The following is a 16,711-nucleotide window of genomic DNA, read 5'->3' on the forward strand; positions in this document are numbered from 1 at the left end:
AGGAATGGCCAAAGAACATCAAGAAGAATGACAGAAAGACAGAGTGAACTAGAATTTATTTCTTTCCCCTTCAGTTTCTATGATGGACGATTCGTTCATCTGCAACTCGCTGGTATGTAGTTTTAGCTTTTAGGAAATGTACCTGTGTTTGGAAATCCTTTGCATTTTAGAATTGTTGGCAATTTGGAATTTTTTTTATGAGATAGAAATCCTCTGTGAGCTTTAATTATGGTTTAAGAATTTTGTAGAAGTTCCAGTTTAATTGTCGTTGGACCGTATGTAAATACCCATGAATACAGCCAAACAAAACATTGTTCCTCCAAGGCCAAGGCGTAGAACACAGTACCAACATTCACACAAAAGGCACACGTAGCCATTCACCAATAAACCAATAAATTGGGCTTGCAGCATTCCACACCTCCAATGTTTGACAGGGTCTTACAATCACAAGAACAGTCGCTCACTGATAGATTGCACACTTCCCTCATGCATTAACTCCACTCTGTCGCACGGTCTGTATCATGTCCAGCTCCTTCACTTTCTCCACCAATGAGCAGCTCACTGATGGGGTAGGCCTGCAGTACTTAAAAGTTCTTAAATGTTCAGCAGGGCCTTGGAAATACATTTAAAAAGACAATGGCACCTTTTGTTGACTGCCATAGAGGCCGTTGTGTCTGAGCACATTACCAGAAATCTGGCATTTTATTTTTAATGGTAGTCACTATTTCTATATTTAGTGATACACATTTAAATTTAAATTTAAACATGCATCACTAAAACATGTGAACTTTGTTTACACTGATTTGTTAGCTGGAAGTATCTCCTCCACTCAAATAGTGAGCATTGGCAGATAACCTCACAGTGGAGGAGAAACAGGGAAGTCAACTAGTTTTTCAGAGTAGATAGTCACAGTTTAATTTCCCTTTAGTGAGGGTACGTGGCTATTTTTGTCCAATAGACCTTAAAACCTTCATCTGAGTTTAGAACTTCATGGTCAGCACACAAATTTCTACAGACCTACCGTGCGGAGCATTCTACCCTGCCGCATCACTGTCTGGTATGAGGTGCACAGGATCGAAAAAAGCTGCAGGGATCTGTAAACTTAGTCAGCTCCATCATGGGCACTGGCCTCCCCAGCATCCAGGCCATCTTCAAGGAGCGATGCCTCAGAAAGGTGGCATCTATCATTAATGACCCCGATCACCCTGGACATGCCCTCTTCTCATTGCTACCATCAGGATTCAGGAACAGCTTCTTCCCCTCGGCCATCTGATTTCTGAATGGACGTTGAACCCATGTACACTACCTCACTATTTTCTTTGCTCTACTTATTGAAGGTAACTTGTGCACTGCAATTCAGTTTTCACTATTAATGTATTGCACTGTACTGCTGCTGCAAAACAACAGATTTCATGACATATGCCGGTGATATTAAATCTGATTCTGTTTAAATGTTGACATAGTGTACGTACTTTGTACATCTGTGTTACCTCTCTGAACCTTGATGTGTTTCCAATGCTTTCCTCTCTATACAATGGTGACCTTTAACCTCTGATCTCCTACAGTTCCCCGAGTCAATGGCCACACGAAGATGGAGAGGCGACATGAGATTGGCGGCTATGAGAGCTCCTCCACCCTGATGAGCAGCGAGCTCGAGTCCACAAGCTTTTTTGACTCGGATGAAGATGATTCAACAAGCAGGTATGAGAGTTGCAATGGTATTAGGTTTTGGTGAGACCTCTCCTGGGATGTCATGCATGAGTATGATCTCAAGGACCTCAAGTAGGATGTATGTGTGATAGGTGGTTTGCCGTGAAAGATCAATAAACTGTGGTGTGCGATAGTTTTTCCCAGTACGGGAAGGATTTGGAGGCTTTAGAGAGGGTGCAGAAGAGGTTCACCAGGATTAGATGGCATGTGCTATGCCTCATAATCTTGTAAAGCTCTATCAGATCTCCCCTCAGCCTCCACTGCTCCAGAGTAAACAACCCAAGTTTGTCCAACCTCTCGGTATAGCAGATGCCCTGTAATCCTGGCAGCATCCTGGTAAACCTCTTCTGCACCCTGTCCAAAGCCTCGACATCCTTTCTATAGCGGGGGCAACCAGAACTGTGTGAAATATTCAAGATACGGCCTAAGTAGAGTTTTATAAAGCTGCAACGTAACCTTCTGACTTTTGAACTCGGTGCCTCCACTAATGAAGTCAAGGACGCCATCTGCCTTCTTAACCACCTGCATAACTACTTTCAGGGAGCTATCAACATGGACCCCAAGATCCCTCTGCTCATCAACACTATTTACAGTCTTGCCCTTAACAGTCCTGAAGAAGGTTCTCAGCCTGAAACTTCAACTGTTTATTCATTTCCATAGATACTGCCTGAGAAGCTGAAGTTGAGCCCCCCCCCCCCCCCAGTGTTATGGTGTACTATTCTTCATATTTCATCAGTCAAGGTGCAGCAATTCATATTTGGCCGAATTAAATTCCAGCTGCCATTTCTCCTTCCATATCTACAGCTTATCTATATCCTGCTGAATTCTTTGCCAGTTTTCTACTCTATCCTTTGTATCACACCAATCTTTGTATCATCTGCAGACTTACTAACCTACACATCTACATTTCATCCAGAGAGCACCTTAGAGATGGGTGGATTTGAAGTCTGAACTCTGACACCTGGAGCTGTAATAGTGTCGCACTAATGGCACCATGTGCATCGAAACACCCAGTGGAATGCATCGTACTGTTGCTAAACTGGAGTGTTTAGGGCTGTGACAGTTGGTTCAAGAACCGAATGGTTGAAGGGAATTTGCTGTTCCTGAACCTGGTGATGTGGGACTTAAGGTTTTTGTACTTCCTTAAGTACAAAGGAAGACAGGTATATGGAGGAATTTAAGGTGGGGGCTTATATGGGATTTCACATACATCTGCTCTCACTCCATCCTCCCACCACCCCACTAGGAATAGGGTTCCCCTGGTCCTCACCTACCACCCCACCAGCCTCCGGGTCCAACATATTATTCTCCGTAACTTCCGCCACCTCCAACGGGATCCCACCACTAAGCATATCTTTCCCTCCCCCCCTCTCTCTGCATTCCGCAGGGATCGCTCCCTACACAACTCCCTTGTCCATTCGTCCCCCCCATCCCTCCCCACTGATCTCCCTCCTGGCACTTATCCGTGTAAGCGGAACAAGTGCTACACATGCCCTTACACTTCCTCCCTTACCACCATTCAGGGTCCCAAACAGTCCTTCCAGGTGAGGCATCACTTCACCTGTGAGTCGACTGGGGTGATATACTGCGTCCGGTGCTCCCGATGTGGCCTTTTATATATTGGTGAGACCCGACGCAGACTGGGAGACCGCTTTGCTGAACATCTACGCTCTGTCCGCCAGAGAAAGCAGGATCTCCCAGTGGCCACACATTTTAATTCCACATCCCATTCCCATTCTGACATGTCTATCCACGGCCTCCTCTACTGTAAAGATGAAGCCACACTCAGGTTGGAGGAACAACACCTTATATTCCGTATGGGTAGCCTCCAACCTGATGGCATGAACATTGACTTCTCTAACTTCCGCTAGGCCCCACCTCCCCCTCGTACCCCATCTGTTACTCTTTTTAATGCACACATTCTTTCTCTCACTCTCCTTTTTCTCCCTCTGTCCCTCTGAATATACCTCTTGCCCATCCTCTGGGTCACCCCCCCCCCCGTCTTTCTTCCCGGACCTCCTGTCCCATGATCCTCTCGTATCCCCTTCTGCCTATCACCTGTCCAGCTCTCGGCTCCATCCCTCCCCCTCCTGTCTTCTCCTATCATTTTGCATCTCCCCCTCCCCCTCCAGCTTTCAAATCCCTTACTCACTCTTCCTTCAGTTAGTCCTGACGAAGGGTCTCGGCCTGAAACGTCGACTGCACTTCTTCCTATAGATGCTGCCTGGCCTGCTGCGTTCACCAGCAACTTTGATGTATGTTGCTTGAATTTCCAGCATCTGCAGAATTCCTGTTGTTTGCTTATATGGGAGGCAGGGTTTGAGGGTCGGCACAACATTGTGGGCCGAAGGGCCTGTACTGTGCTGTACTGTTCTATGTTCTATGTTCCTGCCCGATGGTAGCTGTGAGAAGGTGGTGTGGCCCGGATGGAGGGGATCTTTGATGATGGATGTTGCCTTCTTAAGGCAGCAGCTCCTGTAGATCTGGGGAGGGATGTGCTCGTGATGTAGTGGGCAAAGTCCACCACTCTCTGCAGCTTCTTGCATTCCTGGGCATTCGAATTGCTGTGATGCAACGGGACAGGTCACTTGCAATATTACACCTGTATAAGTTTACCAGAGTGTTCAGTACAAATCGAATCATGGGGAAATGGTGATTGTAGGATTAATCCTGATTTTAACACCTGCTTTTAAATTTCAGGGTGTTACATGGTGACATATATGCACTTTGATAATAAATCTACTTTGAACTTTGGATGGATGAGGGCCTGATTCCAGAATAATTAGCTCTGTGCCTTTCTCCCATCTTCAAGCAGCTCAATTCCTTACTTGTTCTTATACTGTTTTTTTTTACAAAAATGCATTTATTATCAATTCAAACTACTATGGCGCTCTTGTACAATCACATTAGAAACAAAAACCAGATGAATCGTGCCTAACACAGACTAAACTAACACATTCCCACCCTCAGTGAGGATGGCATTTTTCCCCCGCTGTGCCCAGTGGCCCCGAAATGCATCCATGTTAACCATGGATATCGCGTGCTGTTTCCATGGCTACCCGTTCACAGGCATATCCCCCTGAACATGGCCAGGCAGTCAGCTCAGGCAGAACCCTCCGCTGCCCGTTCTCCAGGACCCACATAGATGTCTTAGCCAGCCACAGGAGTGGGTTAACTCGGACTTTCTCCTCCCTCCATACTGGATGCCCAAAGGTGAAGAGGATGGGGCCACGTTCAAGTTCAAGTTTATTGTCATCTGACTCTGTGTGTGTGTGTGTGTGTGTGTGTGTAAACATAACATGCAGCCAAATGAAACAACATTCATCGGATCCAAGATGCACCCTGAAAACACATCATACATAGCACATGAAACAAAATATTACCACAAATAGTTAATAAAATATAATTCCTAATACAGGTAAACATAAAACACTTTTTGTCCTGGTGACGAGACCTCAGTAGTGGCAGTGTATCCATTAGTTTCAGCCTGAGGGAAGAAGCTGTTCCCCAGTCTAACAGTCCTAGTACTGATGCTCCTATACCTCTTTCCTGATGGTAGTGGGTCAAAGAGATTGTGGGGTGGGTGGTAGGGATCCTGAACGATATTTTGGGCCCTTGGTCCACAACACTCCCAGTAAGTGTCAGGTGGGGGGAGGGAGAGCCCGGTGATCCTCTCAGCAGTTTTTACTGTCCTCTGTTCAGTCTTGTGGTCCGATGCCTTGCAGTTTCCGTACCGCACAGTGATGTAGCCAGACAGGACACTGTCGATCGTGCTCCTGTAGAAAGTTGTTAGAACGGGGGTAGGGAGACTTGTAGACCTCAATGTCCTCAGAAAGTGCAGACACTGCTATGCCTTCTTAACTTCTGAGGAGGTGTTGTGGGTCCGGGTTAGATCACCCGTTATGTGTACACCAAGGAACCTTGAGCCCTTCACTCTGTCCGCAGGACACCCATTCTTGGTATTGTGTATACATCTCGTGTAGCTCAGTTTAACATTTCAGCTGTACATCCTCCTGCGAAAAACACAAAACATTTCACTGTGTTGAACATGTTGCACCCACATGACCTAGTATGATCGAGACAGGTTGATTAATATTTTTCTTCAGTTTTAATGTTCCAAGCAAAACATTGTTTCTATGATACCTCCTGCCCTCTAGTGGCAGAATTGGCTTCTTGCGCTTTACTGCTGAAACCAATGAGTGAAGGCCGATTTATACTTGTGCGTCAACTCAACGCAGTAAGTACTGCGTCACCGTGAACCCTAGGCAGAGCCTACGCGGATCCCTACGCCATAGCCTGACGCGCACCTCTCCCAAAATGTAACTACGCGTCAGGGCAACGCAGACCACAACAACTGTGATTGGTCTGCTTGGTAGCATCGCATTTCCTCCCACACTGCAATAGCTTCCCATTGGGCGACTGAAGGGCAGGGAAGGAACTCTGGCTGCAATGCTTTCCATAAAGCTTTACAGACCTCCGAAGTTACGGAGGACACATTTTGCTTTTACGAAAAAAGACGCTCGCTTCTTGTTTACCCCGAGAAAGACTACCATGACCATGAAGCCTTGCACGGGCAGGTGAGTGCGCATGTGCGACAAGTGGGAATTGCAGAGCGATGTAGACACACCCCCGCACAAGTATAAATGCTCACAATGCGCATAGGCCACTTGCGTGGGTTACGGCGTCGAGTTAACGCAGAAGTATAAATCAGGTTTAAGATGAACTCATCTTTGCAGAGGAGCTAAACGGTTTTCTCTAATCTGTTTTATTCTTCAAATCTCTAACCCTTGCCTAACATCCAGAACCATGATTTTGAGATACACCCGAGTACTCTGCCAATAGGGCAGACAGAACATGGGCACCATGGTACCGTAGCAGTTTGCCTGACTTCACAGCCCTTCTCATTATAATCTTGTACTTTACTGTCTGCCTGCATTGCACACACTTCATCGCTGTTACACTTTATTCTGCATTCTGTTATTGTTTTACCTTATTCTACTTCAATGCACTGTGTAATGATCTGAACCTATGAGCAGAATGCAAGATGAGCTTTGCACTGTATGTCAGTGCATGTGACAATAATGAACTACTTCCAATTCTAGATTTGGTTAGAATGGATCAGTTGGGCCAAAGGGCCTATTTCTATGTTGTATGACTCTTAAATGTGGCCCTAACCAATGCTTTATACAGCTGCAATATGACTTGCTAATGTCTACACTCGGCACCCTGACCAATGAAAGATTAAAGATCAGCTTTATTGATCACATGTACATTGAAACAAACAGCGAAATGCCTTGTTTGCATCAACAACCAACACAGTCCGAGGATGTGCAGGGGGCAGCCTGCAAGTATCGCCATGCCAACAGAGCATGCCCACAACCCGCTAACCCTAATCTGTATGTCTCTGGAATGTGGGAGGAAACTGGAGCACCCGGAGGAAACCCAGGCGGTCACAGAATAAGGTACAAGATCCTGGCAGACAGCATCGGGAACTGAATCCCAAACACAGTCGCTGGCGCTGTACGGTTTTGTGCTAACTGCTACGCTCCCGTGCCACCATGATAGGCACCACTTCAGGGAGTGGTGGACTTGCAATGAGCCATCCCTCCCATCCCTCTAGACTCCAGCCACTTGGACGTAAACGCCAGCAATCCAACAGCCTTAGCTCGAGACTTTGATGAAGGTGTGTTGTGCGTCTGCTCTCCCTGGTCTGAGCTTTGTGACCTCCACCTGCCATTGTGCGGCGTGGGCTGGAGAGGGTGAGGTTACTAGGTGCTGCCTCATGCTCTTGACCCCAGCTGGGCTAAGTACCTCAGGCTGCGTTGTGTTCTCTCCGTGACCGTGTGGGTTTCCTCCAGGTGCTCTGGTTTCCTCCCACGTTCCAAAGACGTACCGGTTGTTAATTGGTCATTGTAAATTGTCCCATGGGGTTATATTGGGGGATTGCTGGGTGTGTGGTTTGAAGGACCAGAAGGGCCTGTTGTGCCCTGTATGTCAATAAATGAATAAAGAAAGGCTGAGGTAATTTTGGAGGTTGTGTACGGCGACCTGCGATGACCTAACAGTCTGTCCGTCACTCGCTCCAGGTTCAGCAGCTCCACGGAGCAGAGCAACTCGTCCAAACTGATGCGGCGACACAAGCGGCGACGGCGGAAACCCCGGATCCCCCGCATCGAGAGGGTAGGGGCAGTCCTTGGGGAGGGGGTGGGGGTGGTCCTCGGGGATGGGGTGGGGGCGGTCCTCGGGGAGGGGGTGGGGGCGGTCCTCGGGGATGGGGTGGGGGCTGTCCTCGGGGATAGGGTGGGGGCGGTCCTCAGGGAGGGTAGGGGCGGTCCTCGGGGAGGGGGTGGGGGTGGGGGCGGTCCTCGGGGAGGGGGTGGGTGCGGTCCTCGGGGAGGGTAGGGGCGGTCCTCACTGAGGGGGTGAATGGATTCCTTACGGAGGGGGTGGGGGCATTCCTCCACTGAGGGGGGTGGGTGGATTCCTCACTGAGGGAGTGAAGTGATTCTTCACTGATGGAGTGAAGTGATTCCTCACTGAGGGGGTGGGTGGATTCCTCACTGAGGGGGTGGGGGCATTCCTCCACTGAGGGGGGTGGGTGGATTCCTCACTGAGGGAGTGAAGTGATTCCTCACTGAGGGGGTGGGGGCATTCATCCAGGGGGTGTGGGGATTCCTCACGAGGCAGTGGGTAGAATTAGATTTATGCCTCTCATCATCTTGTACACTTCTATTAAGTCACCTCTCATTCTCCTTCACTCCAAATTGAATGACAAAGTGTTAGAAAATAGAATCCTTAAACCTACTCTTAAGATTAGATTCAAGATTGTTTAATGTCATTTCCTGTACACAAGTGATTTGGAGAACAAGTTAATTGTTACGTCGAATCTGATACTGCATAAAAAAACACAATTAATATAAATACATAAGATAGTTTATGTACAAACTGTAGATTGATTAGAGTGACACTGGGCACAGGAGTGTCTGTATATAAGGTGACTGACAGGAAATGATAAACAAGTGGTGGTTGGGGGGTGTGGAGGTAATGATCAGCCTTACTGCCTGGGTAACTGTTTTTGAGTCTGGTGGTTTAACCCTTCCCTCTAACGTTTGGGTATTTGCAGAAGTGCCTGTCAGAGTATGTAAGTGGTAATCGTGTTGATCCGTAGAGGGACCATTCCGCTACCGGTCCCTTCAGAACCATTCCCCGTTATCGCTCAGGGACCCTGTGGAGGATCTGTGTTCTGGTCCCAGCAGCATGGCTGGACTTACCGGATTATGTTTGTGTTTTCTTTCAGTCCTCGTCCTTCAGCAGCATCACAGACTCCACTATGTCCCTCAACATCATCACGGTCACTTTAAACATGGGTAAGTGCGCGGCTCTGGGCTGTGGATGCCTGACCATCTCTTGCAACACCTAGAGGTTAGTGCGACACTATTGAGTTCGATTCCAGCAGTGTCTGTACGGAGTTTGTTTGTTCTCCCCCTGAGCTGTGGTGTTTCTGGATGCTCCACTTTCCTCCCGCATTCCCCATTAATGGGTTAATTGACCATTGTAAATTGTCCTGTGATTAGGCTAGTGTTAAATAGCTGGGTTGCTGGGCGGTGTGGCTCTTTGGGCTGGAAGAGCCTGTTCTGCACTGTGTCCCTGAACAAATAAATAAATACTAGCAAGTGAGAGAGTGTAGCAAGAGCTGGCCATCATATCTGACATGCAACATAATGTACTAAAGGACATTCGGCCCATTGTGTCTCTGAAAAACCAATTTAACCCCACAGCCTTGCAGATTTGCGCAAATTCACACCTAATCCCATTTCTGTTTACTGTTCTTGATGAATCTACCCTTTCAGAACGTAGTAACTGGCCATTTTTAAAAAAAGTCCTTTTCTCGATTCCATTAACAATTAAGTTAAATCATTCACTTTTTTTCTCTCCTGTAGCCTCATATCAATACAGAATATTTTCTTAGCCTCAGATTTACAGTCTAACATGGTGACCTGAGACTAGAAGAGATTTGAAAGACATAATGACAGCTGTGTTTGCAGGAGAGTGAATTGTCCCGCATGGGAGGTTAGTTAGGAAAATTCAGTCGCTAGGTATACATGGAGAGGTGGTAAATTGGATTAGACATTGGCTCGATGGAAGAAGCCAGAGAGTGGTGGTAGAGAATTGCTTCTTTGAGTGGAGGCCTGTGACTAGTGGTGTGCCACAGGGATCAGTGCTGGGTCCATTGTTATTTGTCATCTATATCAATGATCTGGATGATAATGTGGTAAATTGGATCAGCAAGTTTGCTGATGATACAAAGATTGGAGGTGTAGTAGACAGTGAGGAAGGTTTTCAGAGCCTGCAGAGGGACTTGGACCAGCTGGAAAAATGGGCTGAAAAATGGCAGGTGGAGTTTAATACTGACAAGTGTGAGGTATTGCACGTTGGAAGGACAAACCAAGGTAGAACATACAGGGTTAATGGTAAGGCACTGAGGAGTGCAGTGGAACAGAGGGATCTGGGAATACAGATACAAAATTCCCTAAAAGTGTCGTCACAGGTAGATAGGGTCGTAAAGAGAGCTTTTGGTACGTTGGCCTTTATTAATCAAAGTATTGAGTATAAGAGCCGGAATGTTATGATGAGGTTGTATAAGGCATTGGTGAGGCCGAATCTGGAGTGTTGTGTTCAGTTTTGGTCACCAAATTACAGGAAGGATATAAATAAGGTTGAAAGAGTGCAGAGAAGGCTTACAAGGATGTTGCCAGGACTTGAGAAACTCAGTTACAGAGAAAGGTTGAATAGGTTAGGACTTTATTCCCTGGAGCATAGAAGAATGAGGGGAGATTTGATAGAGGTATATAAAATTATGATGGGTATAGACAGAGTGAATGCAAGCAGGCTTTTTCCACTGAGGCAAGGGGAGAAAAAAACCAGAGGACATGGGTTAAGGGTGAGGGGGGGAAAGTTTAAAGGGAACATTAGGGGGGGCTTCCTCACACAGAGAGTGGTGGGAGTATGGAATGAGCTGCCAGACGAGGTGGTAAATGCAGGTTCTTTTTTAACATTTAAGAATAAATTGGACAGATACATGGATGGGAGGTGTATGGAGGGATATTGTCCGTGTGCAGGTCAGTGGGACTAGGCAGAAAATGGTTCGGCACAGCCAAGAAGGGCCAAAGGGCCTGTTTCTGTGCTGTAGGTTCTATGGTTCTATGGTTTCTATGTTAAAATCCCTGCTCCAGATGTATTGCTGTTGCAGACATTAAAAAACAAGGGGAAGATTTAGCAGATTGTATAATGTTGATGTTGGAAAATAAAATAGAATTATAAGTTTGGCAAATTGGTCATTAATTCTTCTTTCCAACTGTGATAAGACTGCTGAACAGATCCTGACCCGGATCTGGGCCGTACCCTCCAAATATACGGACCTACCTCTCGGTTTTTTTTGCACTACCTTACTTCCCATTTTTCTATTTTCTATTTATGATTTATAATTTAAATTTTTAATATTTACTAATTTTAACTATTTTTAATATTTAATATCTGTAATCCAGGGAGTGTGAAGCGCAGATTCAGATATCGCTGTGATGATTGTACATTTTAGTACCAATTGTTTGGTGACAGTAAAGTATAAAGTATAAGTATAATTGTTAAAAGATGATTCGATAGTTAATGGAACTAAAAATAAATTAGTGTCCTGATGCAGGGTTTCATTGACAATTCCTCCTCCCTCCCGCCCCCCACAGCTGCTGCTCGACCCCATGAGTTCCTTCAGCAGATTGCTTGTTGCTTCAGATTGCAGCGTCTACCGTCCCTTGTGACATCACTAATTAGTTTAACAATGGTGGCGGGAAAGATCACAAGATCTTCATTCAGTCTAGGAATGAGTGGTGGAAAAATACTTGTGAACTGAAAATGGAATAAAGCACAGTCAGCACCGGCTCCACAAAGGGTGACATGGTAGTGTGGTGGTCAGCGTTAACAGTATTACAGCATGAGTGCCTAGGGTTCAATTCCAGGCACTGTCTGTAAGCAGTTTGTATATTCTTCCTGTGACCACATGGGTTTCCTCCGGGTGCTCCAGTTTCCTCCCACGCTCCAAAGATGTTCGGGGTTAATAGGTTAATTGGTCACGCGGGTACAACTGGCTTGTTGGCTCAGAAGGGCCTGTAACCCTGCTTCATTTCAGAAATTTTTACAAAAGTTTAAAACAATTAAAATTAAATTAAGGGAAGTTCTTGATTGACTATCTCGTTGAATAAAAGAAATGAAGGGATGGATTGTGAGATGTTATGTATCTGGATCGTTTTGATATTGGACAGAGCAGGTGGAATCGGTGGACAAGTAATGGCTCGTTTCTGTGCAATGCTGTGATCGTTACATTTATCCTCTTCAGAGAAGTACAATTTCCTGGGAATCAGCATCGTGGGTCAGAGCAACGAGAGGGGTGATGGAGGGATTTATATTGGCTCCATCATGAAGGGAGGGGCTGTGGCTGCCGATGGGAGAATCGAACCGGGGGACATGTTACTGCAGGTGAGTGTGTGGTAATATCTGCCCTATATCGATACCTCACCAGTGTGTTCATGAGTTAAATTTCAAAGTAAATTTATTATCACAGTATGTATACCCTCAGTGGTCACTTTATTAGCTACCTCCTGTGTCTGATAAAGTGGCCACTGGGGGTATTTCCATAGTCTTCTGCTGTAGCCCATCCACTTCAGGGTTCGATGTGTTGTGCATTCAGTTCTTTTGCACACCACTGTTGTAACATGTGGTTACTTGAGTTACTGTTGCCTTTCCGTCAGCTTGATCCAATTTAGTCATTCTCCTCAGACCTCTCTCATTATCAAGCCGTTATTGTCTAGAGAACCGCCACTCACTGGATTTTTTTTTCTCTCACTAGTCTCTGTAAACTCTAGAGACTGTAATGTGCGAAAATCTCAGGCTCTGAGATACTCAAACCATGCCATCTGGCACCAACAATGATTCCATGGTCAAAGTCATTTTTTCCCCATTCTGATATTTGGCCTGAACAACTGAACCTCTTGACCATGTCTGCATGCTTTTATGCATTGAGTAGATGCCACACGATTGGCCGATTAGGCATTTACATTAAGGAACAGATGTACCTAATAAAGTGGCCACTGAGTGTATGTTACCATCTACTACCTTGGGATTCATTTTCTTTCAGGCATTTATAGAAGAATAAAGAAATGCCTAGAATTTATAAAAAAAAAATACAGACTGAGAGACAGCCAATATACAAATAAAAGAACTTTGAGAAAATGACATTTGTCAAAGACAGAAGAATGACTCGAAACTGGAAAGAGCTGGTGCAGCTTAGAATGTACAGGCCTGATGCAGGCTGTTCAGCCAATCACTCTTTGTTCATGTTGGCTTTAGTCTAGCTGCATTTGCCCCTGTTTAGCCCATCCCCCTGTAATTTTTTCTACCCATGTATCTTTTAAATTTTGTTAATGTACCTATCACCATCATTTCCTCTGGCAGCTCGTTACATGTACTGACCACTCTGTGAGTGGAAAAAGTTGCCCTTTGTGTTTTTATTAGATCACTCCCTTCTCACCTAGACCTATGCCCTCTAGTTTGTGATTCCCTGACAAAAAGACGGTGCACAGGCACCCTATCTATGCACCCTCGTGATTTTACATGATATTTGTAAGATCATCCCTCATTCTCCCACACTCTAATGCGAAAGGCACCTACCTGCTCAAACTTTCTTTATAACTCAGTCCCTCGAATGCCAGTAACGTTCTCCTAAATCTCTGCACTCTTTCCAGCTAGATGGCATCCTCTCAATAGTAGGGCAACTTAAACTGAACACAATGCTTCCAGATGAGGCCTCACCAACGTCTTGTACGTAAGTGAAGTGTTAAAAGGTGACAAGGGCATAAACTCAGTCACGGACTTGTCGGGATAAATGGCCTGTTCTGTGCTGGAGAACCTACAGTAGATAATCAGTGTCCCTGAAATCTAAATGTTTGGTGAATAATTTGTAGAACACACACAAGATACTGGAGGTACTCAGCAGGCCAAGCAGTATCTGTAAAATACACAGTCGAGGTTTTGAGCTGAGATCCTCCATAGGAAAGATGTCAACTGTTTCTTCCCCCGTCCCCATAGATGCTGCTTGAACTGCTGAGTAACTTCAGCATTTTGTGTGTATTCCATAAGACCGAAGACATAGAAGCAGAATTGGGCAAATCAGCCTATTGAATCTTCTCTGCCATTTAATTAGGGCTGATTTTATATCCCTCTCAGCCCCATTCTTCTGCCTTCTCCTCTTAATTGATTCCCTTCCCAATCAATAATACATACTCAAGATTTCCAGCATCAGCAGAATCTCTTGAGTCTCTGAGAGTTAGAAAGTGGTGGTTCAAGATTGGTTCTCAGAATAGAGGCCAGTGTCTCGTTGTGTCCTGCTGGGGTCAGTGCTTGGACCCTTTATATTTAGTTGATCAATGATTGGGATGGGGATGCATAAGTTTGAGGTGGGAGGAGAAGATGGCGGTGCGACACAGTTCGCAGCGGCCACTCTGGTAGTGGTGTCTGTTATTTGTCAAGTAGAGTGCCGTACACAATCCTGATTTGATGGAGACGGACGTGAGAGCACGGAAGAGCATCTGGTTAAACTTCTGAAATGCCTGCTTCGCTGCTGCTGCTACTGTGTGGTCCAGAATTTCTGGAGGAGAAGGCCCTGAGTTTTCGGCTTTGCTTGTTGCTCGGCGGCCGGGGTCGAAGCGCTTGGCAGAGGATGGTGGTCGGAGGCTCGAAGTTTTTGGATGGACTCAGTCCACTGTGTGCTTCCAATGCATCGGCATGTTGGCAGCGCTTGGAGGTTCATAGCAGGGAGAGTTCCGCCCTTCTGCCGCCTGCGTGAGATGATAGGGCTATCGGGACTTTGAGACTTTTTTTTACCGTGCCCATGGTCTGTTCTTTATCAAATTACGGTATTGCTTTGCACTGTTGTAACTATATGTTATAATTACGTGGTTTTGTCAGTTTTAGTCTTGGTTTGTCCTGTGTTTCTTATGATATCATTCGAGGAACGTTGTATCATATTTTTAATGCATGCGTTTCTAAATGACAATAAACGAGGACTGAGTGTCCTCACAATCTAATAATAAAAGATGCGTAAGTTTGCAGATGACACAAAATTAGGTGTTGATGGTGAAGAAGGTTATGATAGAATACAGGGGGATCTTGATCAGTTATGGAAGTGGTCTAAGGACTGGCAAATGGATTTCAGTATAGATAAGTGTGAGGTGATACAATTTGGAAAGTCAAGCTAGCGTAGGACTTAGACCGGAAGTTCCCAACCTTTTTATGCCATGACCAATACCATTCAGCAAGAAGTCCGTAGACCTCAGGTTGGGACCCCCTGACTGAGACTATTTAGGGTAGGGCACAAGAGTGTGTAATGGAACACAAAGGCAATTAGTTTGTATGTGGAAGTTTGTTGGGCGTGGTCTTCCATTGATTCTATTGTGTTCCTTGTATTTACTGTGAATGCCTGCAAACAAATGAACCTCACAGAACAGTCTCTAGAGTTTACAGAGAATGGTGTGAGAAACAAGAAGAACATCCAGTGAGCATCAGTTCTGTGGGTGAAAATGCCTTGTTAATGAGAGAGGTCAGAGGAGAATGGCCAGACTGGTTCAAGCCGACAGGAAGGCGACAGTAACTCAAATAACCACGTGTTACAACAGTGGTGTTCAAAAGAGCATCTTTGAATGTGGATGGACTACAGCAGTAGAAATCCACGAACATACACTCAGTGGACTCCTTATTAGGTACAGGACATACCTAATATAGTGACCACTGTGTAGGTCTGGAATCTTTTGCAGAGGCATGTGGATGATACAAGATTCAGTACAGACCTGTGTGTACTGTAAGTGGAGATTAGGCTGGAATAGGTTACGATGTTGAAGGTGGAACAGCTTTGAACAAGTGTGTGGTGTATTTATGTTCCTGCCTCTAACTGGTCTTTTTCCGTCCTCTCAGGTTAATGACATCAACTTTGAGAATATGAGTAATGATGACGCAGTCCGGGTTCTGAGGGAAATTGTGCACAAGCCCGGGTAAGAGAGTTTCCCTTCATGATTCTGTTGTAGACACGTTCGAGTCTGAAAGTCATGGGTTCAAGTCCCACATCATCCAGACCCCCAAGTGTCCCAGTAGGTTGAGCAGCATCTGTGCGAGGAGAGGAACTGTTGATGTTTGAGGTCAAAACCCTGCATTGCTAAATCCTTACAACTCTACCCCCCCTCCCGGCCACACCTCCTGACAACAGATGGTGCTCGACCTGCTCTGGGACCATACCCTTCCATATCCGTGCTATCTATCCAAACCTGTCATATGTTGAAATTGAGCTCACGTAAACTACTTGTGCTGGCAGCTCATTCCACCTCTCAGGACCCTCTGAGTGAAGAAATTTCCCCTCATGTTTCCCTTACACTTCTCACCTTTCACTTTCAACCCATGACCCCTGATTGTAGTCCCACCCAACCTCAGTAGGAAAGATGCTGCTGCTAGAGATGCTGCCTGGCCTGCTGCGTACACCAGCAACTTTGATGTGTGTTGCTCAGTAGGAAAGTCCTGCTTGCATTTACCCTATCTATACCCCTCATAATTTTGTATGCCTCTATCAAATCTCCTTTCAATCTTCTATGTTTTAAAGAGTATGGTCCTAGCCTATTCAATCTATCCTTACAACTCAGGTCCTCCAGACCTGGCAACATCTTGTAAATTTTCTCTGCACTCTTTCAACCTTGTTTTCATCTTTCCTGTAGGTAGGTGACCAAAAGTGCACGCAATACTCCAAATTAGGCCTCACCAACGCCTCATACGACCTCAACATTAATATCCCATCTTCTGTACTCAATACATTGATTTATGAAGGCCAACGTGCCAATAGCTTTCTTTACTTGATACCACTTGCAATGAATTATGTACTTGTATTCCCAGATCCCTTTGTGCTACTACACTC

At 45.6% G+C, this 16,711-nt stretch overlaps 1 protein-coding gene across 1 annotated transcript in view; it reads left to right on the top strand.

Annotated features, from left to right (window-relative positions):
* The window catches only part of LOC134345119 (segment polarity protein dishevelled homolog DVL-3), a 189,249-nt gene that overhangs the window by 150,073 nt on the left and 22,465 nt on the right, over window positions 1-16,711 (top strand). The window contains exons 5-9 of the mRNA XM_063045299.1: window positions 1,566-1,701; window positions 7,797-7,890; window positions 9,008-9,077; window positions 12,098-12,237; window positions 15,727-15,803. Of these exons, the coding sequence (XP_062901369.1) occupies window positions 1,566-1,701; window positions 7,797-7,890; window positions 9,008-9,077; window positions 12,098-12,237; window positions 15,727-15,803 (517 nt within the window). The remainder of the gene's footprint in view (window positions 1-1,565; window positions 1,702-7,796; window positions 7,891-9,007; window positions 9,078-12,097; window positions 12,238-15,726; window positions 15,804-16,711) is intronic.

Source organism: Mobula hypostoma, chromosome 4 (assembly GCF_963921235.1).
Source record: "Mobula hypostoma chromosome 4, sMobHyp1.1, whole genome shotgun sequence".
Classification (NCBI taxonomy): domain Eukaryota; kingdom Metazoa; phylum Chordata; class Chondrichthyes; order Myliobatiformes; family Myliobatidae; genus Mobula; species Mobula hypostoma.